The 25,660-nt window shown below is 39.9% G+C and overlaps 1 protein-coding gene across 5 annotated transcripts in view; it reads left to right on the top strand.

Moving 5' to 3' along the window:
• Positions 1 to 369: 369 nt before the first annotated feature.
• VASH2 (vasohibin 2) overlaps positions 370 to 25,660 on the top strand; it is a 48,632-nt gene continuing 23,341 nt past the window's right edge. For 3 of the 5 annotated variants that reach the window (XR_007953703.1, XR_007953702.1, XR_007953701.1), the window contains exons 1-3: positions 370 to 524; positions 1,170 to 1,649; positions 21,749 to 21,837. Coding sequence is in view for 1 of the 5 variants with exons in the window: in XM_051998410.1 (XP_051854370.1) it covers positions 1,374 to 1,649; positions 21,749 to 21,837 (365 nt within the window). In the remaining 4 variants the exon portion in view is untranslated. Of the gene's footprint in view, positions 603 to 1,169; positions 1,650 to 21,748; positions 21,838 to 25,660 lie in introns of all 5 variants that reach the window. The other 2 variants (XM_051998410.1, XR_007953704.1) reach the window with 2 other exon arrangements.

Raw genomic sequence — 25,660 nt, 5'->3', positions numbered from 1 at the left:
CATCCCCGAGGTCAGTCTACTCCGATGCATACAATACTACCAATCCCTCCGCCACCCTTTCCGAACCCAGGGAATCCCTTCTCGCGTGGAGCTTTTCTTCTCTCCTCTTGTCACTGCAGCCCGGGAGAAAACTCAGCCGCAAGTACATCAGCCCCACGATGCCGCCTTCCATCCACGCTAGCTGGGAGCTGGATGTGCAGCGTACGGAAAGCGATCCAATTTCGCGTGGAGGCCCGGCTCTCCTTCTGTTTCTCCCTCCCTCCCGGGGATCTCCCTGAGCCAATAAGAGTACCCCGAAGCGTCCGGTTGTAGAGCTGTGGACCCGGGGATCCGCCCCTCTTTGTTGCGCGGGCCAATGGGCACATTCGGAACATCGGCGGCGGCCGGGTGACATGGTTATATGTCACAAAATAACATTCGATAATGGAACATGGAATGAAACGACGGCCGCAGCAGCAGCAGCTGCAGCAACAGCCCCAGCCGCCGGGAGAGTCTTTGCTGCAATGAACCCCCACTGCCCGGAGGTAAGAGCTTAAAGAGGCCGGAGCGTCTGCCTTCTCCCTACATCAGTCCCTCCGAGCCTCCTGCATTGGAATTGGGAGGTAAGGGGGTGGGGCGGGGAGGGATTCGGTGCTACAACCGTAGACTGTCCGTTCACTTCACCTGCAAGAACTGGGGAGGGTCCCTGGGAGAAAAAGGGGGTTGCCGAGCCTCTGCTCTATGGTCCGGGGCGCTCACGTGCTGTTGCCTTGGCTTCGCGGTTGGCAGCATCTGGGCACTCAGTGGGGTTTGAAACCGTGCACTTGGACTCCCGGGATGTCCCTCATTCACTTTCCGTGACTGCCTTTATTTTTCCTTTCCTTTCCCATCTACCTCCGTCTCTGTCCCGATCTGTCTATCTGTCCACCTGTGTGTAGCGGGGAAAGGGGGCGCGGTGCATTGTCTCGATTGTGGAGCGGACCCTCTCGGTGATGCAGGGGAGGTTGTGTTCAAGTCTCTCCCTTTTCCCCGCCCCCTCCGGCTGTCAGCTTTTTGAAAATGCAAGGATGCTTGGACCCAGCGCGAGGACGCCCAGCATAGTACAGCCCCCGCCCCCCTGACAAAACAAATCTACCCTTCGCCTCCTTCTCCACTTGACGGTATGTCTCTTCTGTCTCTGCTGATTTTAGGCACAGTCCCTAAGAGAAGAGGTCCAGCTGCCATCTCTCTGTTAATAGTAGTCTCTCCTTTGCCTGCTTCTGCGGCAGCCAAGAGTGCAATGGAGAAAGCTTCCTTATTTATGGGGCGCTGATCCCGGTGACCAGACATTCCCTGAGGGTGCTCACTCTCTCACTTCTCCCCACATTTCCCCCCAACCTTCCTTCCACCCCACCATGACTGGCTCCACATCCAGCGCTCACCACTGCCCCCACCCCAAGAGTGGCAAAGGAATGCGGTCCAGGAGCACTCACGTACGATCTGTGTGCCTCGCCAACAATGGGGGGTCGGAGGAGGAAGACAAAGAAGGAGGGGTGCTCTTCCATGTCAACAAGAGCGGCTTCCCGATTGACAGCCACACCTGGGAACGGATGTGGATGCACGTGGCAAAGGTACACCCCAAGGGAGGAGAAATGGTGGGGTCCATCAGGAATGCAGTCTTCCTGGCAAAAGTAAGTAACCCTGCTCATTCCCTCTCTCCCCTCCCTCCCCAACTGACTGGATCAGTCTGAAACCTTTCGAGATGGTTTTCCTTCTCTTTATGACACCTCCCCTCCACCTTACCCCTCTCCCCGCCCCCACTTTACACTCACTGGCATGGGTGTCATGGAAGCTGTAGAATTGGGAAAGGACATGGAAGAAAAGAGGCTTTCTGATCAGGGATTCCAGTTCCGGAAAGACTATGTCTGAGCGTTCTTGTGCCTTGAGCAGAGGCTATCTTCTTTAGCATGGACATTCACTCCTCACTTACATTTTCCCCTCCCCCTTCCACTACGAGAGCTAATAAACTATGGACACCACTCAATACCTCCTAAGCCAATAACACAGAGCGCCCCCCTCTCCTCAAGGGAGACAGCCCTACTGCTATTCGTCCTTCTTTCCTCCCTCTTGCAAATGATTTAGCAGGAGATGAATGAATTTGTAGTCACTCAGTCAGGTTTCCCCAGCATGAATCATTTCTATGCTTAGTGCCAATTTTGCATGACAGTGGCATTCACCCTGGAAAGTAGAAAAGAGCAACCCTCATCTTCCTAGCTCTTCTGGCTAATCTGGAATGAAGCTGTTGCTTCACTGGGATTTGGATTGTAGATAAATGGATTTTTCAGTAAATACCAGGATATATTTTTATTGGATGGGGGGGACAGAGTGAGGTGGAGAAAATGCCTGCTAAAAAATCTGAAGATCAATGGACTAACAAACATTTATTAAATACTACATGTCAGGCTCTATGCTAAGCATTCAGAGAAAAGTAAAAATAGTCCTTGCTCTGGAGGAGCTCATCTATTGGCTGAGGCAGGGTAAGAAGAAGGCAACATGTGAATAAAGAGATAAATACAAATTGTATACAGATTAGATGAAAGGGTGACTGAATGGGCATGTCAGAGACCAGAGACCTGGAGTGGCCTGATGATGCCCTAGTAATATTAAACCACTTGTAAGAGAATAGTGTTGGTGCAACCTTGGGTGAAAGGAAGCAAATGATTGACGTGGGATTGCTTTATGGGTACATCAAATTATCCCCTCCTCTTCCCTCCTCCTTGAGTGTATACTGTTTATTCCTACAGAGCCTGAGTAAGGTTTAAGGCGTGACTGGTAGTGTTTGCTGTCTTTAACCTCCTAGAATGAAAGGACACCACCACTAGAACAAGCCTAGAATTTGGTTCTAGGATTCATTAAGTTCCAAACCTTTGGAAAGAATCTTAGAATCCAGGTTATTTCATTCTAATAGCATTATTGACAGATTGAATACCTTCTAGTGATGGGGAGTACACTATTTCAAAGACAGCCCTGTTTTTGTTCCATTGTTCAGTAGTTAATGATGATGTTTATAACTCTGGTGGCCAATTTGATTCAATTTGAGTGCCTGATGTGTGCTGGACACTGAAGAACGGGGTTCTGCCCAGCTCTGGCACTAAATGGCTATGTAACTTTGCACAAATCACCTAATTTCTTATTGTCCTCAGTTTCCTTATCTGTAAAATGAGGATAGCCTCTAAGGTTTCTGTTAGCTCTAAATCTATGATCCTATGATATTCCAATATTTTGATAGATTTATGATCTTATCAATATGAATATTCCTTCCAACAATTGAGATTGCAATCCATCTATGCTTTGTGATCCCAAGAAATTCTTATACATGTCCTCTCATAAATTCTCCACTGAGAGATCCATTATATATGCTGGGAATCTTCTAGATTTTTTAAATTGGATGGAAGTCATCAAATTTAACATTGACCATCATTCTCTCTATGTAACCTGTTCAATTCTACCTTTCTTATAATACATTTATCTATTGGTATTTTTTTTTTTTTTTGCTGTCTCTTGTGTACAACTTCTTCAGTAAGACATTTCTACAAATATATGTCTGTCCTATTCCTCTCCATTGTCTTATGTAGAGCTGACAACTTTAATTCTTCAGACTATGGCATTCCATTAGGTGCTGAGGAGACAAAGATAAAAATGGACAAGTTTTTTGCCCTCGAGTAGTTTACATTCTATCGGAAGGATCATGACATGTATATGGACAAAGTACATGTAGACATGTATGTAAACAAAGACATATACAACACAAAAATTATGGTAAGAGCAAGGAGATCTGTTATAGACAAGGTAATCTCAAGAACATTAGAGAAAGGGAAAACTTTTAACTTGGGAGATCTGAAGTGGCTACCTGAAAAAGGTGGCACCTGAACTGAGTCAGGTGGGGATGAGGAAGAAGTGGGTTCCAGTTAGGGAGAATGTCTATGGGAAGTCAGAGAACAATTTGGTAATTCAGATCAGCAGGAACATGCATACAGGGGAAGCCGACTAATATAATATGAGTCTGGAAATCTAAATTGGAGTTTCCTTAAATGCTAGGTTAAGGATTTTATAGTCTTTTATAGAGGCAATGAATAGAACTTCTTGTGCCTTAAGCAAAGTTGAGCTGTTAGAAAATTCATATCTTATATTACTTGGCATGTATTTTATGTATATAAACACATAGTTTATATATTTCACAAAATATGGTTCTAGGGAACTTCCATTCATTGGTTCCACTAATCTCCAGTCCATCTGTCACTTAGCTGTCAAATTGATCTTCCAAAATGCAGGCCCTAGTGACTTATTATCATTTCCAGAATCAAATATAAAATCCTCTGCTTGGCTTATAAAGGTCTTCATAACATGGGCTTCTTTAATCTTAACAGTCTTTATACTTTACAATTCAATGATTTCTTTGCTGTTCCTTACCCAAGATACTCCATCTGCCAATTCTCTGAATCTTCACTTCTCATCCCATGACTGTTAATCTCTTTATTCTTATCTCTACTGACTGATTTCCTTCAAATCCCAGCTAAAATTCCACTTTCTCCAGTTCTCTTTAATCTTCATGTCTGAACGATATTGTATGAAGACATATTTTGATGGAAGTGGATTTCTTTGACAAAGAGACCTAACTAAGTTTCAATTGATAAATGACGGACAAAAGCAGCTACACCCAAAGAACGAACACTGGGAAACGAATATGAACTATCTGCATTTTTGTTTTTCTTCCCGGATTATTTATACCTTCTGAAACCAATTCTCCCTATGCAACAAGAGAACTGTTCGGTTCTGCAAACATATATTGTATCTAGGATATACTGCAACATATCCAACATATAAAGGACTACTTGCCATCTAGGGGAGGGGGTGGAGGGAGGGAGGGAAAAAAAATCGGAAAAGAAACGAGTGCAAGGGATAATGTTGTCAATATAAAGTAATCATTAAATAAAAATTAAAAAAAATCTTCATGTCTGCCCTTTGAGACTGCCTCTTTTTTTTTTTAATCTTATGTTTTGTTTGTACATAGCTTTTACCTTTCCTTGTGTCCCCACAATGGGGACTTAGCACAGTGCCTGGAACCTAGCAGGTGCTTAATAAATGCTTATTGACTGTCCAACATACTACTCTCCTGATTCTCCTAACATGTTTGACTGCTCTGACTCAGTTTCCTTAGCTAGGTCATCATTCATCTCTTCTTTCCCAAAAGGTATTTGTACCCAAGTTTGTATTCCAGGTCCTCTTTTATTCTCTCTAGCAATACACTCTTTTGAAGACCTCAGGTATTCCCATCAGTTTAATGATCCATATCAAGGATGAGGAACCTTTTTTTCTGCCAAGAGCCATTTGGATATTTATAACACCATTCATGGACTATACAAAGTTATCAACTTATAGAACTTGAGCAATGGGAGGTTGTTGTACCTATCTTCTAGCTAGCTCATCATCATCTGCAATTGCCTTACTAAATGATTTTTATGGACCTATACAATCCACAGACCAGAAATTTCCCATCCCTGATTCTATATGGAGAGGATTCCTACATCTATAGAATTCACTCAAATCTTTCTCCTGAGCTCCATTTATCTAAAAGCAACTGTCTACTGACATTTCTACCTGAATATACTGGAATAATCCCAAATTCACCGTGTCCCAAACATAGTGGCTCACTTTTTCTCCTCCAAGCTTCCTTTCTTCTGCTGAGAGCACCATCAAGAATTCAGGATTGTCCTCAATTCTTTCCTTTCTTTACATCGTCAGGGAATTGTCAATTTTTATCCATTCTACCTTTATATCATCTGTCACTTCTTCTCCATTAACAGTCATTATCTAGTTCTAGATCTCCTCATCTCTTTTCTGGGCAATTGCAACAGCCTCTCAGCTGGTTTACTTGCTTCCCATCTCTTTCCTCCCAAATCAGGCTGCCAAAACAACCTTCCTAAGTCATGGATCTTGTTACTTATCTTGATTCTTCAGTGGTTCTCTTTTGCCTCTAGGATGAAACACAAACATTTCAGCCTAGAATTTAAAGTCCTTCACAGAATAGTGTCAGCATACCTCTACAATCTTATGTATTGAGCATTATTCTCCTTCATGGGCCAAATTAATCTGTTTATGCAACATTTCATTTCTTGTCACACTGGATTCTTGTCACCTCTCCCACCCCATGTCTGGAATGCTTCCCTCTTCCCCCATCTCTTGGTATCTTTAGTTTTCTTCAAAATTCAGTTCAAATGACACCTCTTAAATGAGACCCACTCCTGACTTCTTTCCTGCTAATAACTTCCTTCCCTTACCCACTCCTGGTCTCAGACTTTTACTGATTGTTTGATCACTTAATCTCTGCCACAGTTTCCTTAATTGTAAAATCACCAACCTTTCAGGGTTTATTGTGATAATCAAATAAGATATTTGTAAAGTCTTGAAAACGTCTGGTACATAGTAGGTGCTTAAGAAATGTTTATTTTCTCCCTTCCTTCTTCCCCCACATCTAACAAATTACCTTGTTTGCTTTTCATATATTTTGCAAATAGTTGCATGTGCTCATGTAATCTCTCCTAATAGAATGCAAGCTTCTTTGTTTCACTTGTGACTTTGTATCCTTAGCATTAGCACAGTGAATGGCAAAGTTGGCCCTTGATTCAATTGAATGGTTGAGCAGATGATCTCTATTGGATCCTTCCAGTTATGAAATTTGACAGTTATGATTATATTTCTAGAGCAAATGTGAAACAAATAGGAAAAGGCCATTAAACTATATTGAAGGTTACATACTGACTTAGAAATCCACAAATTAACATTATCTATGTTCTACTGTATCTTCAATTTGTTAAATATTTTTCAGTAACCCATTAGGTTCTAGCCACAATCAGGACCGCATGCAGGTTGTGTCTGACACTTTTTTTTTTTTTTTTTTTTTTTTTTTTAGCATAGGGAAACATTTGAAGACAACTTTTATTCAGTGTAGAAAGTGGGAAAAGTAGCAAGCTAAGAGTCAGGATCACAGATTTGAGCTCCAAGGACTTCAGCCTAGCCCATTCACTTGACAAGTGAGGAACCTGAAGCCCAAAGTAGTAGTGACTTTGGCAGAGATCATCCATGGAATTGTTAACCAAGTTGGGATTTGAATATAGGTTCTCTGACATGAAACCCACCAGTCCTTCTCCACCCAAGATGCCTGGGTACTTAGCTTCACTTAGGCAGTGCCCTATAGCAGAGATGGCAAACACAGATCCCAAAGTACTCTGGAACGCTGCCTGAACTAAATTAAAATGCAGTTCCATCAGATTTTGGTGAATTGATATATTTTTTTAAAAAAGAAATATATAAACATGCAAGGATCTCATGGAGGGTTTAGGTGCCCCAAATCGATTGAGTTTGGCCCCAATGATATACAATAAAAATCTCACAAGGCATTAAAGCCAGACCTATCTTTAACCAGCCTTGCCAGTTACTAGCTCTAGGACTCACTCTATGTCACTTAGCCTATCTAATTCTTAGTTTCCTCTAATATAAAAATGAGGATAATAATATTTGCAGTATTCTGCCTTAGAGAGTTATTTTGAGGATGGAAGGAGATAATGTATGTAAAGAGCTATGGAAATGTCAGCTATTTTTAACTCCATAACCTTAAGCTGGTAGCTTAAGATCTTTAGGCCTCTTCTGTAAAATGTAAAGCTTTGACTAGATGGTTTCTAACGTTCTTTACAGCTCTTATATATTATAATTTATACCCCAATTTCCTTCTAACCATCCCCAGTTCCTCCAATGCCTCTTGCATGATGGAGTTTCCAGATGCCCTTACTACCCTATTTTCTTTCCTCTGGATGTAATCAATTTTTCATTACTTCTGGTTGTTGTTCAGTCATTTTAGTCGTGTCTAACTCTTCGTGACCCCAGTGAAGTTTTCTTGGCAAAGATACTGGAGTGGTTTGCCATTTCCTTCTCCAGTTCCATTTTTATATATGAGAAAACTGAGGCAAACAGGCAAAAGGGTTCCATAGCTAATAAGTGTTTGAAGTTAAATTTGAACTCTGATTTTCCTGATTCTAGTCCACCATATCACTTAGCTATGATTAATTTGTTGTGTGTCTTTACTCCATCATTAAAAGTTGCTTCCTCCCTGTGGCTAACTTTAGATAGATAATTTCCTGACTTTCTATGGTTCAAACAATTCATAAGTTTACATGCAACCTTCTGGCCTCTCTAACCTTAGCAAGGCTAGTCCTTAAAGGACAGTCATAGAGACCTTTGCAGTCCCATCCTTGCAACCTTTCCAGCTTGGTAAGAACTGCAAGAGTTTGTCCTTTTTCTGCATAATCTTTAAGCTCTCATGGTCACATGTATGCCATGATGAAGCACTGAAGGCCTGGTTTTTTTCTTCTGAAAATGAAGTCCCCAAACTGAACACAATACTCAAGATGGGGTCTGACTGGTGGGAGCATTACATATATCATGACCTGAATACTATATTTCCGGTTAATGCAACTTAAGATCAAATTAATTTCCTCTTCTCCACTTCCAGCCCTAGCAGTTTAATCAATAATATTGTTGGCTTGGAAAAAAAAAATCTTTGTCTATTAAAGACCATTTGGGGGCACTGGAAAATACATCTGCCTGCTTTTTGGCAGGAGCCTGACAAGTATAGAACAGGGAGGACAAGATTTGGCTGCAGTGTAGGGTTTGGTTGTTCCTTATTGGGTATATCCCCATGAATCAGCGAGACACTGACCTGTTTCTCTCAGGCTACACACTAGTCTCTACCAAGCTGGGAAAATAGTTCTGAGCCTAAAATTTCCCCTTGATTTCTTACTTAAAATCCTAAATGACCAGAGTCATGGGATATCAGATTGAATGAGATCTGAGATCTACCCTCCCTTCATTCCTTCTTGACTTCTCTGTGCTGAACCATCTGCTCCTTCTAGATGTCTCTTCTTCCCATGGCTTCTGTGATATTGATTGCTGTGACATAGTTCTCCTCACTTTCTCATTAAACCTTTTCTATCTACCTTGCTAGTTGTTTTCCTTTCTCCCCTTTACATGTGGAGATCTATCTTTAGTCCTCTTTTCTTCTCTCCATTTTCTCCCTCAGGGATTATTTGCATTCCCATGGCTTCAGTGATTACAGGGATAGGGACTAGACTTGTGATTTCACTGGTATAGCAAAATCCCTGGTGAGGAAGCTCTCTGTATCAATTCAATTGGGCTCTTCCTAGTTTTACAAAGTTGCCTTGAGCAGTGAGAAGTTTAATGACTTCCCCAGCCTTCTTGTACTGCCAGGTCCACAGCCCATTCTGAGAACCTAGCAAGATCAGCCAGTGTGCAAAGCTTTTCCTGATTCTCTGGTCAATGATTCTTTTCCTTTCACCCCTTTCCCACATTAGCTGGATGTTGGCACTGATTTCCCATCATCTACCAGAGTCCTAACTATTCCAACCCTCTGTCTCACTCTTCTCTCTCCAAAGATGGTAAGCCAGGCCCCTCAACCTCAACCCCCTTGCTGCTTGGATTTGGCTACTCATACTGATTAGACGAACTGGGAATCACCAATTCTTAACTACTTGCCTTCCTGTAAGATGGAATACAATTTTCCCTTACCATCTGCTTTGTCACTATGCCATTTAGTCTCCCAGATACTATCATCTGACTTAACAGTACTCCAAGAACTCTTGGACCTTGCCATCTGCCCTATAGTTAGGACCACAAGTTCTTCCATTTGCTCTTTAGTGGAGCCCTCTTTTCTGTGAAGTCTTCCCCAATTAGATGGTAATCTTGAACTATTTGACTTTTCTATTTATATTTCAAGTACTTAACACAATGCTTGATGAACCTTAAGTACTTAATATATATTTTTCATTAATTTATTCACATATTCATTTTATTGCTTTTCCTGGAACAGATATCCTTTCCATCCAGATTTTAATGTCTTTTCCTTCCTTCAAAAATCATCTTAGGTGCTATGCTCTTCATGACCTCTCCTCTCCCATAAATGAAAATGATTTTTCTTTCCTCAGCTTTCTGATAGCATATTGCTTACATTTTGCATAGTTACTAGTGTGCATGGAGTTCCCTCTATTAAACTGTAAGCTCCTTGAGGGTAAGGTCTATGTCTTAGATGTCTTCATATCCTCAGAATTTAGCACAAAGTTTGTTGAATGGATAAGTGAATGAATCACAGAATCAAAATTCTCTCTGATATCATAGGTGGAGAAACTAGAGTTAATCTAATAGAAGTTTATTCTATAAAATGGTCATCCCATTTCCTCTTACAGTCTTCTGGCAAGAAGAAATTCACTACTTCCACCTCTAATTATCTGGAAATTTTTCCTTATCTTGAGCTAAAATTCTCATCAGCCACCACTCCTAGTTTTATGTTCTGGGGCTGAGCAGAACAAGCCTAATTCCTCTACTTCATGCCATCCTTCAAATACTTGAAAAGTTCTCTCCTTCTCCACTCCCAGTTCCCCAGCCTCCAACATCTTAAGTATCTCTATCCTCGACTATCCCTCGTTCTTTTGAACAATTCTCTGATTCTTAACCCTGCCATCACCTTAGTTATCTCTGGACAAGCTAGATGCTCTTCAGTTTACCAATAGTCTTATTAAAATGTGATCCTTAGAACTGAATGAACACAGTCCTCCAAAAGAGATCTGTCCAAGGCAAGATTATCTGGACCATAACTGCCCTCCTTTAGAACATTATGGAATTAATGGGACTGATGAGCACATTGAAAAATTATTCATATTTTTTGAAGGGATGAGGTCTGTCTGGGTAGGAGTGGAGAGAGAGCTTTGCAGTCAATTTGTGGTAGTCAGCCCATTCTTCCTTGCTTTCTGCAATGTCTTTACCACTATCCCCCATTCTTTTAACCTCTCCCTGTTACTCAGTTGCTTCTTTGGTTTGGCCCTGTTTCTGCCAGCACTTGTGGTGACACTAGTTCCAGTTGCTAGCAGATTATCTTTGTCAGACGCTCAGATTCCTGACTGCCCTGGGGCCAGAAACTTTGTCTAAACTGAGCATGTGGTCACAGTGGACATTCTTCAGCTGCCCTCCCAGGCTTCCAGAGATGCCTCTTCTTCCTTGTCTCTTGTTTTCTTTCTCAAGATGAGACTTTGTTTTCTTTACTCTTTTTAAAGAATTCCAACTTCTAAGGGTCTTATCCACATTATTTAGCCATTATGTTCACACACCATTTAACTTTGAAATAATTTTTCCTTATATTCTCCTAATAGGCCAGTTTGTGTTTGCCTAGACTGAAGGATTGGAACCTCTCCCTATATGCTTGTTTGTGCCTTGTTCTACAGGCCTTCCTGACCATACTCCCAGCTCCCAATCTCATTCCCAGGTCTTGAGCACAGATTTGCAGAGTAGAGATGTTGTGGTATGATAGGACACTTCCAGGAAGGACTGCACGCCCTAGGGCAGAAGTACCACATATAGTCAGAGGATCAAATGTGGGCCACAAAAATCGCAAATACAGCCTGAACCAGATTAAAATGTATTTGAGAAATGTTTAACAAAATAAATAAAAATACAGTGAAACATAGATAATATTACATTTTAAAACTAAGTCAATATGTGGCTCAAAGGGCTCCTTATGTACAGATTAAGGAACCCCATTTCTATTTAAATTTGTCTCTATTTAGTACTATAATAGCATGGGGTCATGTAAGGGGAAAGGAACCAGGCAATCTGGATACCAATTTCAATTTGCATTTGACTGCTGCAGCCTGGAAAGATCATCTGCAATGAAGAACTACTCAGTCACAGAGGAAGAGAATGTGATAGGGAAACAGCTATTATTAGGACCAATTAAGTTAAGCCCTCAAACATCTCTTTCTCAATGACTTTTAGGACAAGAGTGCACCGGGCTCCTCTCTGGTTGGAAGGAAATGGCTTTTTGCCCTCTAAACATCATCTCATTGGAGTTCAACCCTGCCTCTTCTCTCAGTTTCTGACAGAGAGCTTCCCTCTCTCCCCTAAGTCTGAGCTTAGGGAATTACAATGATAATAATAATAATAATAATAACTACTTGGATTAATATAACTTTTATCTTCATAAAGTACTCATATTTTATCTCCATACTATTCCTGAGAAGTAGGTAGTGTAATATCTCTCAAATATGCTGCTAGAAGTACAGGGCAGAATCATCTACAATTTTCATAAAAATGATGAGTACAAACTCATTTAATCCATTCACTGTATCTATACCAGTCACAAATCATGCTTCACATCCCATTCATTGGCTGCATCCATCCATCCATGCATTCACTCTATCCATCTATTCATTGGCTGCATCCAACTATCTATCCATCAGCTCCATCTGTCCATGCATCCATCTTACTCTTCTTTCCACGTGAAGTTTTGACTACTCCTATAGCATTCTATCCCCACCCTTTTCCATTTCTTGTTGTAAGAACAGTAACCAAATTGATGCTACCATCACAATTACCATTTAGGGTTCCAATAACCTTCCCTATGACTCCCCACATCCAAATTTCCTTAGCTAGCCTGATTAAATGTGTCATCTATCTTTGTTAAAATATAAGTCCCCTGGGGGCAAGGATTGCCTTACTTTTGTGTTTGTACATCTAGAACATCCAGAACAGTGTCTCACACATGGTAGGTGCTTAATAAATACTTTTTCATTCATTTATATTCAGTCCACGCTGTGCCTGAATTACTATGTCATTACAGATACTCTTGGCTGGTCCCAGGTATGATTATGACACATAAGATATTTAGGCAGCTAGATGACAAAATGGGTAGAGTGGGCCTAGAATCAAGAGAGACCTGAATGCAAATCCAGCCTCAGATATTTATTAGCTGTGTGACCTTAGTCATTTAATCTCTCTTTGTCAGTTTCCTTAACTATAAAAAGAGACTAATGATAGCATCTACCTCCTAGGGCTGTTGTTAGGATCAAATTAGACAATAATTGTAAAGTGTTTAGCACATTGCTTGGTAATAGTAGATGCCACATAAATGGGAGCTACCATTACAATAAGAACACAAAACTACATTACACTGAAATTTTCCTCATCCTCATTCTCCAGCCACTTAGAAAAAGTAATATTTCTTGGATTACTGACCAGATATAGCTGCACTGTGTCTGAAGGCTCACTTGGGTCAGCTACTTGCTTCAGAGCTACTCCATTTCTTTCCCAAAAAACTTGTAGCCAATTTTAGAGCCACTGACCATAAGAGTCCCTCTTCCTTCTCTTTAAATATCTCCCTAAAATGCCACCTTCACACCCCAGAATGATGGCACATTTATTTGTGATATGTAGGGATGTTTCAAAGCTTAAATGAGATAATGACGATAAAGTATTTTGCAAACTTTGAAGCACTATAAAAATGCTTGTTGTTGTTGTTTTTGTTAACTTAGTCACTAGGCTCCCAAGCTGATAATGATTTCATTGCCGAAGCCTTCTACTGTCTAGAAATAAGGCTGTACACCAGCTGGGCTCCTCAGCAATAAGTCCAGGCTAATCATGGGGTCGGGACAGGACACTAGAGCAAGTTGCTATCTCTGATTTCTCTTCACTCCTCAATGAATAGAAGATTAACGAAAACATCAATGACCACCATTGTGTTTTCTTATGGGCTAAGGGTTTCATTTCCTATCTTTCTGATCATTGAAACAGAGACCTTTCTCTTCTTCTCGCCTCCACCAGCCTCTCTTCTATTCTGTTTTCACCCCCAGCCTCCAACTTCAGAGAGAGGAGGAGGAGGAGGAATAAGAAGAAAAGAGAGAGAGAGAAAAAGAGAGAGAGAGAGAGAGAGAGAGAGAGAGAGAGAGAGAGAGAGACAGAGAGAGAGAGAGACAGTGAGACAGACATTTAGAAAGAGACACAGAGAGAGAATTAAGGAAAATTCTAATGTCTTTTTCTGGTTATGAAGGGCACCAATCAGCAAGCCAGAAAAAAGAACCTTTCAGGAATGGGTTGGCTTGTGAAATCTTCTCCTTTGTAAGAGGGAGAGTCAAAAAGGGAATCAATTTGTAGTGGGAGTTAGCTCTCCATGAGGGAAAGGGCCACAATTAGTCATATTCTCCCAACAAGGGTGAGACAGCTGTTCCTAAAATAGTCCTGCCCCTTCACCCTGGGAGTCTTCCAACGCTAATTGAGAACTTAGTCCTGCATCTGAACTCCAGCCTGTTGTTCCAGATGTCAGTGTAAATTGTATCGAGATGAGATAATTCAGCTCTTCTGTCATGTCTCTCCATCACCCTCACCAAAGGCCCTGCCATGTGTGAAGTTTTTGAAATAGATACGTCAATAAGAAGCATTAATCTACCCAACGGAATAGAATATGTTGACTCAAAGCAAATTTTTTACTCTTCTTCCTTCCTATAGATACATTCTCCGTAGTTTATGAAATGCAATTCAAGAAGATTTTAAGTATCTATTATGTGCCAAGCATTACAAAAAATAAAATAATGCCTCTCTCCAAAGAGTTTACATTGCATGTGGAGGAAATATGCCCATATAAGTAAATGATCTATCTATCTATCTATCATCTATCTATCTATCTATATCTTGCAATTTCCAGGAAGAGAACATCAATCTAATGTGATGGGCTGTTGTCAACAATAGAAAGCAGGTTTCAGAGCATACATTGAAATAATAATAGTCACCACTGTAACTTTGTTACAAAGTGCTTTAAAGTTTGTTAAATGATATATAAGTATGTGTGCATACATATACATACTGCACATACATAGAAACATAGATCACTATACACAATAATAACAATAATGATAGCTAGCATTTATATAACTCTATATATATATCAGTCATGGTGTTAAGTGCTTCAAAATAACTATCTCCTTTGATTGTTGTAACAACCCTTTGAGGTAGCTGCTATTATTATCCCCATTACATAAATGGGGAAATTGAGAAGCTAATTGATTTGTCCAGGATCACACAGCTAGTATGTATCTGAGGCCAAATTTGAATTTAGATCTTCCTGATTCCAGGATTAACACTCTATCCACCAATCTTCACAAGTATTCTATGTGGTTAGCCTCATTTTATACATTTATAGATTAGGAAATTGAGGCTAAGAAGAGTTAAATAGTATCTGAATCACAGTACCTGTGAAAGAGAGAGAGAGAGAGAGACAGAGAGACAGAGACAGAGACAGAGAGTATCACAGTACCTAGAATCACAGTACCTGAAGTAGAAAGAAAGCGTGAAATAGGCACATTGGAAGAATGGAATTAACATGGATAACATGCAAAGTGCTTTTTATATCTTACCTGCTTTTGTCCTCCCAACAACCCTCTAAGGTAAAGGCTATTATTATCCCCATTTAACAGATGAAAGAACTGAGGCTGAGAGATTGAGCAAATTGCTCAGAGTCACACAGATAGTAGATTGTCACTTTTTCCATAGTGGCAAAGGTAATAATGATTTTATTGTTATTCCTGAGAAAGAGGTAAAAAGTGGCGGATTGGTTAAGGTTATAATAGTTGATGAAATCTTGAAATCTCACTGATTATTGAGGGTGAGCCATATGTGAGGTCTGCTGTTATAAGACGTGTTCCAATCTCTCTCTCTCTCTCTCTCTCTCTCTCTCTCTCTCTCTCTCTCTCTCTCTCTCTCTGTGTGTGTGTGTGTGTGTGTGTGTGTGTGTGTGTGTGTAAAAGTGTGGTGTACAAAAAGATGGTGTATGTATGGGTTTGTTGTTTATTTTTAAATTACTGAACTGATGGATGGTATGGAGCAGGATAGGGTATGGGATAGATATCTAATGTTTGGTCCTATCTAATTTCTTCACTATCATAAGCAAAAACTTGAGACCAGACTGATTATAGAAGCATGAGATCTGTTTGAAAAACTCTCATCCATGTCACTTTTCATTCAGTACCCTGCAAGAATTGACTAAGGGATGAGTTAAAGGAAAAGTAGTTTTAGAAGAAAAGATTCATGGGAAACATGATAAGCATCTTCATGTATGTGAAAAAGCTGTCCCATGGAAAAAGGAATAGACTTTTTTTGAACCCAGAAAGCAGAATGAGAAGTAATGGTTGAAAATTGTGAAGAGGTAATGTATATTAAACGTAATGAAAAAACTCTAACAAATGAAGCCATCTGAAAATTGAATGGACTGTTTTCCCTCACTGGAAAACTTACTTTGAACAAGAGCTGCATGAACACCTGTTGCTTGTATTAAAGAAGAATTTTTGTGCATTTGTGGAACCTCTGAGGTCCCTTCCAATTCTGGAGTTTTCTAATCCCATTAAACCTTTAGAATTTCCTTTAAAAGGACTTTTTCAGACTCCCTTCATTTTTCTAATTCCATTCCCTCTCAGTTATATTGCTAGGTTCTAGTTAGGCTTTTGGAAAGGGTGAGTCTGGGTTATTAGTCAGTTATCCACTGTAATCAGGATTTCATTGTGTATACTATTTGGTGCTGAATGAGATGAATTCATGCCTGCCACACTCTAGGAAGTTCACCGTCTTATAGAAAAAATAGATTTCCTTCCCTTAGGGAACTCCCAGTTGGTCTTAATTTATTTCTAATAGTTCCCTTGACATACTACTTCAAGGCAGGAATCAAGATAAATCAGATACTGGTTTCTTGGCTTTGAAATGAGGAAATTTCACAACCGTTCCAAATGAATACTATGAATTCATGGGCCCTCAATGTTGTAAAGCACTCTTTTTATTTCTTCCAAATTAATCCTTATTTCATCTTTCCCATTGCCCCACTCTACTCCCAATTTCTTCCATATTTTCATTTTACTATGGAGAGCATCACCATCTTCTCAGTCATCTCCATTCATATTCTTTTTTTTAATAATTATAATTTTTTATTGATAGAACCCATGCCTGGGTAATTTTTTACATTATCCCTTGCACTCACTTCTGTTTCGATTTTTCCCCTCCCTCCCTCCACCTCCTCCCCCAGATGGCAAGCAGTCCTATATATGTTAAATATGTCACAGTATATCTTAGATACAATATATGTGTGCAGAACTGAACTGTTCTCTTGTTGGACAAGAAGAATTGGAGTCAGAAGGTAGAAATAACCTGGGAAGAAAAACAAAAATGCAAACAGTTTACATTCATTTCCCAGTGTTCTTTCTTTGGGTGGAGCTGCTTCTGTCCATCATTGATCAGTTGGAACTGGGTTAGCTCTTCTCTTTGTCAAAGAAATCCACTTCATCAGAATACATCCTCATACGGTATTGTTGTAGAAGTATATAATGATCTCGTGGTCCTGTTCATTTCACTTAGCATCAGTTCATGTAAGTCTCTCCAAGCCTCTCTGTATTCATCCTGCTGGTCATTCTTATAGAACAATAATATTCCATCACATTCATATACCACAACTTATTCAGTCATTCTCCAATTGATGGGCATCCATTCATTTTCCAGTTTCTAGCCACTACAAACAGGGTTGCCACAAACATTTTGGCACATACAGGTCCCTTTCCCTTTTTTAGTATTTCTTTGGGATATAAGCCCAGTAGTAGCATTGCTGGATCAAAGGGTATGCACAGTTTGATAACTTTTTGGGCATAATTCCAGTTTGCTCTCCAGAATGGTTGGATTCATTCACATCTCCACCAACAATGCATCAGTGTCCCTGTTTTCCCGCATCCCCTCCAACATTCCACATTATCTTTCCCTGTCATTCTAGCCAATCTGACATGTGGGTAGTGGTATCTCAGAGTTGTCTTAATTTGCATTTCTCTGATCAATAGTGATTTGGAGAACTCTTTCATATGAGTGGAAATAATTTCAATTTCATCATCTGAAAATTGTCTGGTCATATCCTCTGACCATTTATCAATTGGAGAATGGCTTGATTTCTTATAGAGTCAATTCTTTATATATTTTGGAAATGAGGCTCTATCAGAACCTTTAATTGTGAAGATGTTTTCCCAGTTTGTTGCTTCCCTTCTAATCTTATTTGCATTAGTTTTGTTTGTGCAAAGGCTTTTTAATTTGATGTAATCAAAATTTTCTATTTTGTAATCAATAACTCCATTCATATTCTTAATGTCATCATTCATTCATGTTCAGTTCATATATTCAGTCTATTGTCAATTCTTGTTTCTGCCTTCCAGTATCTCCTATATACATCTTCTCTATGCTTATACAGGTGTCATTGTCATTATCTCATGCCTGGATTACTGTAATATCCTGCTGGTTAGCTTTTTTTGTAAGAAGTTTCTCTTCACTCCAATCCATTCCCATTGCAGTCCATTCCCAATCCAATCCATCCTCATTTTTCTAATACTACTCAAAATCATCCTCAATCCATTCCATTCCCACTCCAATTCATCCTCAATTTAATCCATCCCCAATCCATTCTATCCCCACTTTAGTCCATCTCCAGTCAAAACCATTCCCAATCCAATTCATTCCCACTCCAATCTGTTTTCAATCCAATCCATCCAACAGGTTCTCTATGGAGTGGATAGTACAAGAATTGTTATACTAGAGGTTAAGTGAATCGAAAACAGTCCATTCAATTTTCTGATGGCTCCATTTGTTAGAGAGTTTTTTTCATCACATTTAATATAAATTTACCTCTTTACAATTTTCAACCATTACTTCTCATAGTGCTTTCTGGGTTCAAAAAAAGTTTATTCCTTTTCCCTTGGGACAGCTTTTCACATACTTGAGGATGCTTATCATGTTTCCCTTGAATCTTTTCTTCTAACAGTACTAGTTCCTTTAACTCATTCTATCACTTAAATTTAATGGGTAAGTTAAGTGGCCACTAGAGGGCTTGGAACATAGTAGGTGCTTAATAAATACTTGTTGAATTGCCCAAGTCATATATCTAATTCAAGTTAGAAAGAATGTAAACTAATTTCTACTATACCACTTGCTCCTCCTAAGAGAATAAATAATGAATCAGTCCTGGAGGAGACTCACTGTGGCTTCAGCCCTAGAATTCATCTATTTTCACATTTTGCCTAAGGATTAGATGGTTTAAAAAGAATCACTTGTAAAAATCAGGAAGGGGACAAAGACATGCCAGATCAGCTTGGGAGGCATGAATGTTTTGTTCTTTTGTCCCCTTGAGTTTAGAGACTTTTGGGCAAAGAGGGAATGACCCCATGATTCTGTGGCCTGGGAACCGGACTTAGCCATATGGACTTTTAAGGTATCTGTTTAAGTAACAGTAAAGTATCTGTTACTAGTGATACCTCTGAGTCACTCCAAGAGGAGCTTTATTCTTAGAATCAGAACTAGGGAGGGGCCATTAGGGCTTTATCCCAGAGCACTAAAATTAAGAGTTCAGTCAATAGCGAAACCCCACTAATATAGAAATAATTGCATTTAGGTTCATGGAGTAGCAATTGGAAGGAATTTCAGAGGTTATCAAGTCTAGCCCCATCATTTTACCAATGAGTAAAGTGAAGCTCAGAAAGGTTAATTGTGGTAAAGGTTAATTTGTAAATGGCAGAATATTCCATTGTACCAGTTAGCAAGAAATATTAGCTAAAATAGGAAATTGGCAGATATCTTACTACAGATAGACCTAGCTCTCCTCTATGTACAAGAGGGGTCTCTATGCCCCTTACTTCCAACCCAAGATGATGCCCTTTCCCCTATTACATTTGTCTTGTAAAGCTGATCTGAGGCAGTTTTCTTAGTAGCTGCCTCAGACATTAAAACTGTTAGTTATGTTCTTACTTATCCCTCAGTTTCACTCAAAAATGGGAATTTTGTATCTCTACCTTCTTTGAGGAAAGGCACCCTGACAATAGCTAGAAAGCCAGGAAGGTCTGCGGTCAAGTTGTAGCTCTGATACATCTGATTATGTGATTCTGGTCAAGTTACTGAACCTCTCAATAGTCTAAACAACTCTTTATCGATATACATTGCAGAGAAGGTGCTGACATGCACATGTAGAGGAAGCTTTCTTATATCGATAAAATCAAAGGTTCTGTCTTTAGCCCTATTCCTGTTTTTATGGATTGAATCCTCTAAAGACTTTATTCTCATTGTGGCTTCTCTCTGAGGAAAGTATCTTATGCCTTTTGCTTTTACTGAGTTTTTTCCTCTCTTCTTTTCTTTCTTTCTTCCTTTCTCATTTTTCTCTTTTGTCTCCCTCCTTTCCTCTCTCCCTTCCTTCCCCCCTCCCTCTCTCTCTCTCATCCCCCTTCTCTCTTTCTCTCTCTCTTTCCCTCCCTGCCCACACAGAAATCAGCCAGTTCCATTGTGCTCAAGCAACATCACAGTCAGCATTCATTTGAGCTTTTATCAGGTGCTTCAGGTTTACCACAAAAGATATTCCTGCCTAGCCAGGAGGTTTGCAGTTGAGTGTTGCAGACTGCCCAAAAGAATATAGAACTGGAAGATTTTAAGCTTCTTTCTATCTGACATTCCTTGCCTCCAGGCATATTTGGGGTTAGTGACCTCATCTTGCTGCTTGTTATGTTCTATACATATATAGGCTTTGCTGAATATTGGACTGTTAATTACATCAAACTGAACTGGACTGAATAGGATTTGGGGGGGGGGGAGTATGGGGATGTCCTGTCTCCCTGGTTATATTTCAGATTCCCTGAAGACTTTATCTTCTCCTGAACTTATTCCCCATGCTTCCTGGGATAGGGACTATGTAAATGGTAGACACTCAATAAATACAGGCTGGCAAAGAAATGGAGATCTGAGGATAGGCAGATAGGGCAGAATGATAAGATGGAAGGGGAAGCCAAAGGGACTTTCCTACCCTTTTTAACTTCTGTTGGAATGAGAGAACAAAAAGATGATGGATGACTTAAGAGGAGGGAGACCTTCCCCAGCAGCCTCCAGTTGCTAACGGATGGCTCAGTCCTGTCCCTTCTCTAGGTGCTCTGGGAGATAGAAACAAAATTGTAAGGCATGGTCCATGCCCTCAAGAATTTCACAGTCTTATTAGGAGAGGGCATTAATGCATACCAAGTAGTCAGAAAACAAAGACAAAGCAATGGGGGGTAGAGTGGAAAGAATGCTAGCTCTGAAGTCAGACAACCTGGATCTAAATCTCACCTGACAATCACCTTAGGCAAGGTATTCAGCATCTCTGGGCCTCAGTTTCTCTGGCTGTAAAAAGTTAAGTGGGAATAGGTGTCCTTTAAGAACTTTTCTAGTTCTATGATCAGATAAACGTGGAATCTGGTGTTAGATGGAATATTGAGGACAACAAATATAATAAAAATGCTGAGGACTGATATGAGTTGTAAAATAGTAAGTGATTAATAAATGCTTATTGATTGATTAAAATAGATGGGCTTCATGGAGGAAGTAGGGCTTGAGCAGGCCTATGGAGAACTTTTCCCCTTTTGGGATGGGGATCAGAGATAAACCAAGTCCTGGGAAATCTTGCCTTGGGACTTTACTGTGTAGGTATGTACTTTAGTTTGCTATTGGGGAAGTCCAATACTCCTACATGCTCCTAACTCTGAGTCTGGGATCTTTCCTTGATCTGAAGATGAAATGTACTCCCTCCAGAGGCACTGGACCAAATCCATCTGTGGATTTTATTGACATCTATTCAACTGGCTCCCCCAAGCGCACATCATCACAAGCTTTCCATCTTGGCTCCCATGCTACACCCCTCTCTTATTCTTTATAACCTCTAGTCCTGAGTCTTATTTGGTGAAATAGAGAACACAGCAATGGTCTTCTCTCACCTTTCACAAGTTCCTGGTTTCTAATTCTTGCCTGAGAGTTGTCCTTTGGTATAATTTTTTTCCTATCTTTTGCTTTGTATTTTTTTCCTTTTCTGCAGCCTTCAGTGCCCCCAGTTCCAAACTACAGGGTATCCATGTCAATCCCAGAATGGCTTCATGCGATCCAGAATTACATGAAGACTCTACAGTATCCTTATGAACTTGGACCTGGAGCCTCCTGAGTAAGGAGATAAGAGAAGTGGGGGAAAGGTTGTCTGATCATTCAAGAAGAGTTTCATGGAACCTGGTGAAGCCAGCCAAGAAAGTCTCATGCATCCTCTCACGGGATCCACTGAAACTTAAGGAGAATATAATTGAAACCAAGTATTTATTCATGATTTTCTTCTTCATCTCCCCTTTTCTCAACTTCTGCTTTTGTTCTAAGTCTGCCAATAGCTTCTAGCATTTATTATTTAGCCCCTCCTTTGGCCTTCAGAGTTATAGAAGGGGTTAACTTGACTTCTGCTTTAGGATATGGATAACTCTGAATAAAGGGAGCTGGAGTTCTATAGTTTGAGGGTCTTCTGGATTGGGGAAAATTAGCCTAGAATGGCAGGTATTTAGTGTCAGATATAAATTTTGATCATCTCTGTCCTTCAGATGCCTACATTAGGAAGTTGACATGTAGTCTGTCTCTTGGGGAGATGTAGTCAGATAAGATCTAGGTCAATTCAGAACTAACCATATGCAAAGAATGGTGATTCAAGGGATCAGCCTAGGGATAGTCTCTAGTAGAGTGCTCTAATGATCTTTCCTTGGCCCTGGGCTTTTCATTTCATTGGTGATTTGGATATTGGCATAGGTCATGTGCTTGTGAAGTTTGGAGATGACAAAATGTTTGGACTGATGGCTAATGTGTCAGGTGATAGAAACAGGAACCAAAAAGATCTCAAGAGACTGGAAGAGTGGACCATATTTAATTAGGTGAAAGTTGTAACTTCAGTACTTGAAAAAGATAGGTGGTACAGTGGTTAGAGCACTGGTCCTGTGTTCAGGAACACCTAAATTCAAATCCAGCTTCAGCCAATTGCAACTTCATCTCTGCCTCAATTTCCTTACCTGTAAAATAGTATAATAATAGCACCTACCTAATAATAGTGCCTCTACCTCCCTGGATTGTTGTAATGTCAAATGAGACAATATTTGTAAAGAGCTTTGCAAATCCTAAAGTGCTTATATAAATGCGAGCTCCTACTATTATCCCTGTTGATATTCTAGATTTTTCTAACATCTGTGTAGGCAGTTTTGTTAGTTGCTATGGCCAAAATATAACTATCGCTTGCTGGCCAAACTTCTGATAAAATAAAAAATTTAACTGACCTATGATATCATCTATACAGACTCTAACCAAGTCTGTACTCAAAATTTTACCAGTTTGATATTCTTGTTCTGTTCTTCAGTCCAGTCCACTTTTTGTGACCCCATATAGTATTTTCTTGGCAAAGATACTGTCATGGGTCACCATTTTCTTCTCTAGTGGATTAAGGCAGAGATTAAATGATTTCCAGAGTTGCACAGTTGGTGAGTGTCTGAGACTGGATTTGAACTCAGGAAGTTGAATCATTGTGATTCCAGTCCAGTCCAATTCAGTACTATCCACTGCACCACCTCCCTGCCCCCAAACTTCCTGCACTTAGGTTCAATAAACCAAATACAGAATTGTAGAATTGGGGAGACCTATATCAACAGCATTTTATGTGGGGAAAAAATGTGTTTTTAAATAATTAATTTCAAGTCCAGGTGCTATAGAAACCAGAAAAATTACTGTCATTATGGTTCTGTAATGATAAAATCAGAGTGCTCACTGAACTCTATCTATACTTGTCAGATTGTATATGGGATATTATGTCAGCATTGTGCCACATTTTTGGAGTGTGTCCAGAGAAAGGACATGATCATAAAAGGACCTGAAATTTGCTTTAGGAAGATTAATTGAAGGAATTTGGCTTTGGGAAGAGCAGGCATATGAAAACACAAAATATTTGTCTTCAGTTATTTGAAGGGCTCTTCTATGGAAAAAGGACTACTTATTTTGATTGGATCTAGAGGAGAAATAGAACTAATGAATGGGAATCAGTGAGAGGCAGATGTTGCTTTGGTATCAGGAAGAGCTTCCTAACAATTAAAAATGTCCAGAAATGGAACAGGCTGTCCATGAATCAGTGCTTTTCATTGCTAGATCCACAATTACATGAAGACTCTACAATATCCTTATTAATATGGACTGGGAGCCTGCTGAGTAAGGGGATAAGCACTTCTCGGTGCTTTTTGCAAGTACTAAAACCAGTAAATTACAATTGGCTAATCTGCATCGACGGAGGAAGTTTCCATGCTAGGACCTCCCCAGAGGGGAAGGGAATAATAATACTTAAATTATCTAGATCACAGGGTTGATATAAGGATCTTATAAGATGCACACATACTTTGTAACCATAATAATGTTGGTGAAATGTAATTCTTGGAAAGCAAGGTGCCACATTTGATAGTATTAAGCAGAGCCTTTTTCAAACCTTAAACTGGGGAGGGAAGGCTACCCAGATTTTATTCAGGGGTGAGGGCTTTGAGCTCAAATGGATACTGGGTGACTTTTCCCTAAACAAAGACTTTTGATGAAAGAAGAAAAGGATCTAAGGTGGGAGTGTGCCTTGCTTTATTTATACTTCTTGGAAAGAGATTTGTGGACTGGGATTTTTGCATACTAAAATATCTTTTAATTGCCTTGCAAAGCCTGCTATCAAATCAATCTTCAGTAAAGTGAAGATTTCTTTTATAATCCAAATCTCTTCAATTTGTTTTTATAAATTGAATTTCCTTGAAGCTCAGTTCACCTGTAATTTTTATTTTGTGGTTCTGTCTGTGGATCTTTTTACTAAAGAAATTCTCCTGTTAAATTAACACCTGTTCTGAAACTTAAGTGTTCCAGAGAGTTGTCTGAGGCACTGAAGTTAAATGCCTTGCCTAGGGTGGTGCAGATAGTGTATTTAGAATTTATTTTCTTTATCTTAGATAATAAGATAATTTATTTAGCAGTGGAAGGGACCTTAGAGATCGTGAAGCTGAAACCTTATATTATATAGAGAATTAAATGTTCTCAGATAGTTTTTTTTAGAATTCTTAGCTTTAAAGAAATCTTATCTCATTTAACAGTGCTGAATGATGGATACAATTGAAGCAGGTTGGGGTTTCTTTAAGAAACTGTATTTCCTATTGATCTGTGATCCCTCACAGATTCTCAGCCCCTCCTGGCTAAGACATATCCTCCCTAGATGAGTTGTCTTTCCGGGATGCCAGAGCCTTTGATTCAATTACAAATCCTGGTCAAAAAGCATCCCTTTGAATTCCAGTAGGAGATCTGGGCTGTCCCAGTCGCCACAGGGTCTGAGCCAACTTGGGCTGTCCCAGCCCCTACTAGGTCTGACTTGCTTGGGTTGCCCCAACCCCCACTGGTTCTGATCTGCTCAGGGCTGTTCCAACCCCCACCAAACACTCAATATAATAAGCTTCCATCAATGAAGGTCTTTTGCAGATGGACCTTGGCAGCTCCCTTTGCTGCCAGGACATTTTGTCCACTGAGAATTGCATTCTCAGTGCAAAACTCCATTTTCCATAGATCTGCAACTGTAGGAGTCAGTCTCTGGTTAAATTGATTTCTATCTAACAATAAACTTTCATTTTGCAACTAATATTTGGGAATGAGTGAATTCTTTCACTCCTAAAACCTGCGGCCAATTTAAAGGGGTTTCTTAACAACTCTCTTATAGCCATTGACCTCTAGACCACCAGGAATCTAGACCACTCAAACAGCATCACAATGATAATTCGATAATAGGATAGAAATCTCTTTATTGTATGACATATGTAGCCAAAGCCCCATCTAAAAGCACTGCCTCAATTTTTCATAGCATGTGCTAATGGGGTCCAGTGCTTAACTCAGTACCTGGCACAGTAGGTATTTAACAAGTGATAGTTGA

Source organism: Antechinus flavipes, chromosome 4, assembly GCF_016432865.1.
Source record: "Antechinus flavipes isolate AdamAnt ecotype Samford, QLD, Australia chromosome 4, AdamAnt_v2, whole genome shotgun sequence".
In the NCBI taxonomy this organism is placed as follows: Eukaryota; Metazoa; Chordata; class Mammalia; order Dasyuromorphia; family Dasyuridae; genus Antechinus; species Antechinus flavipes.
Note: the sequence above shows the minus strand (reverse complement) of the source record. Positions and strands in the feature narration are given on the sequence as shown.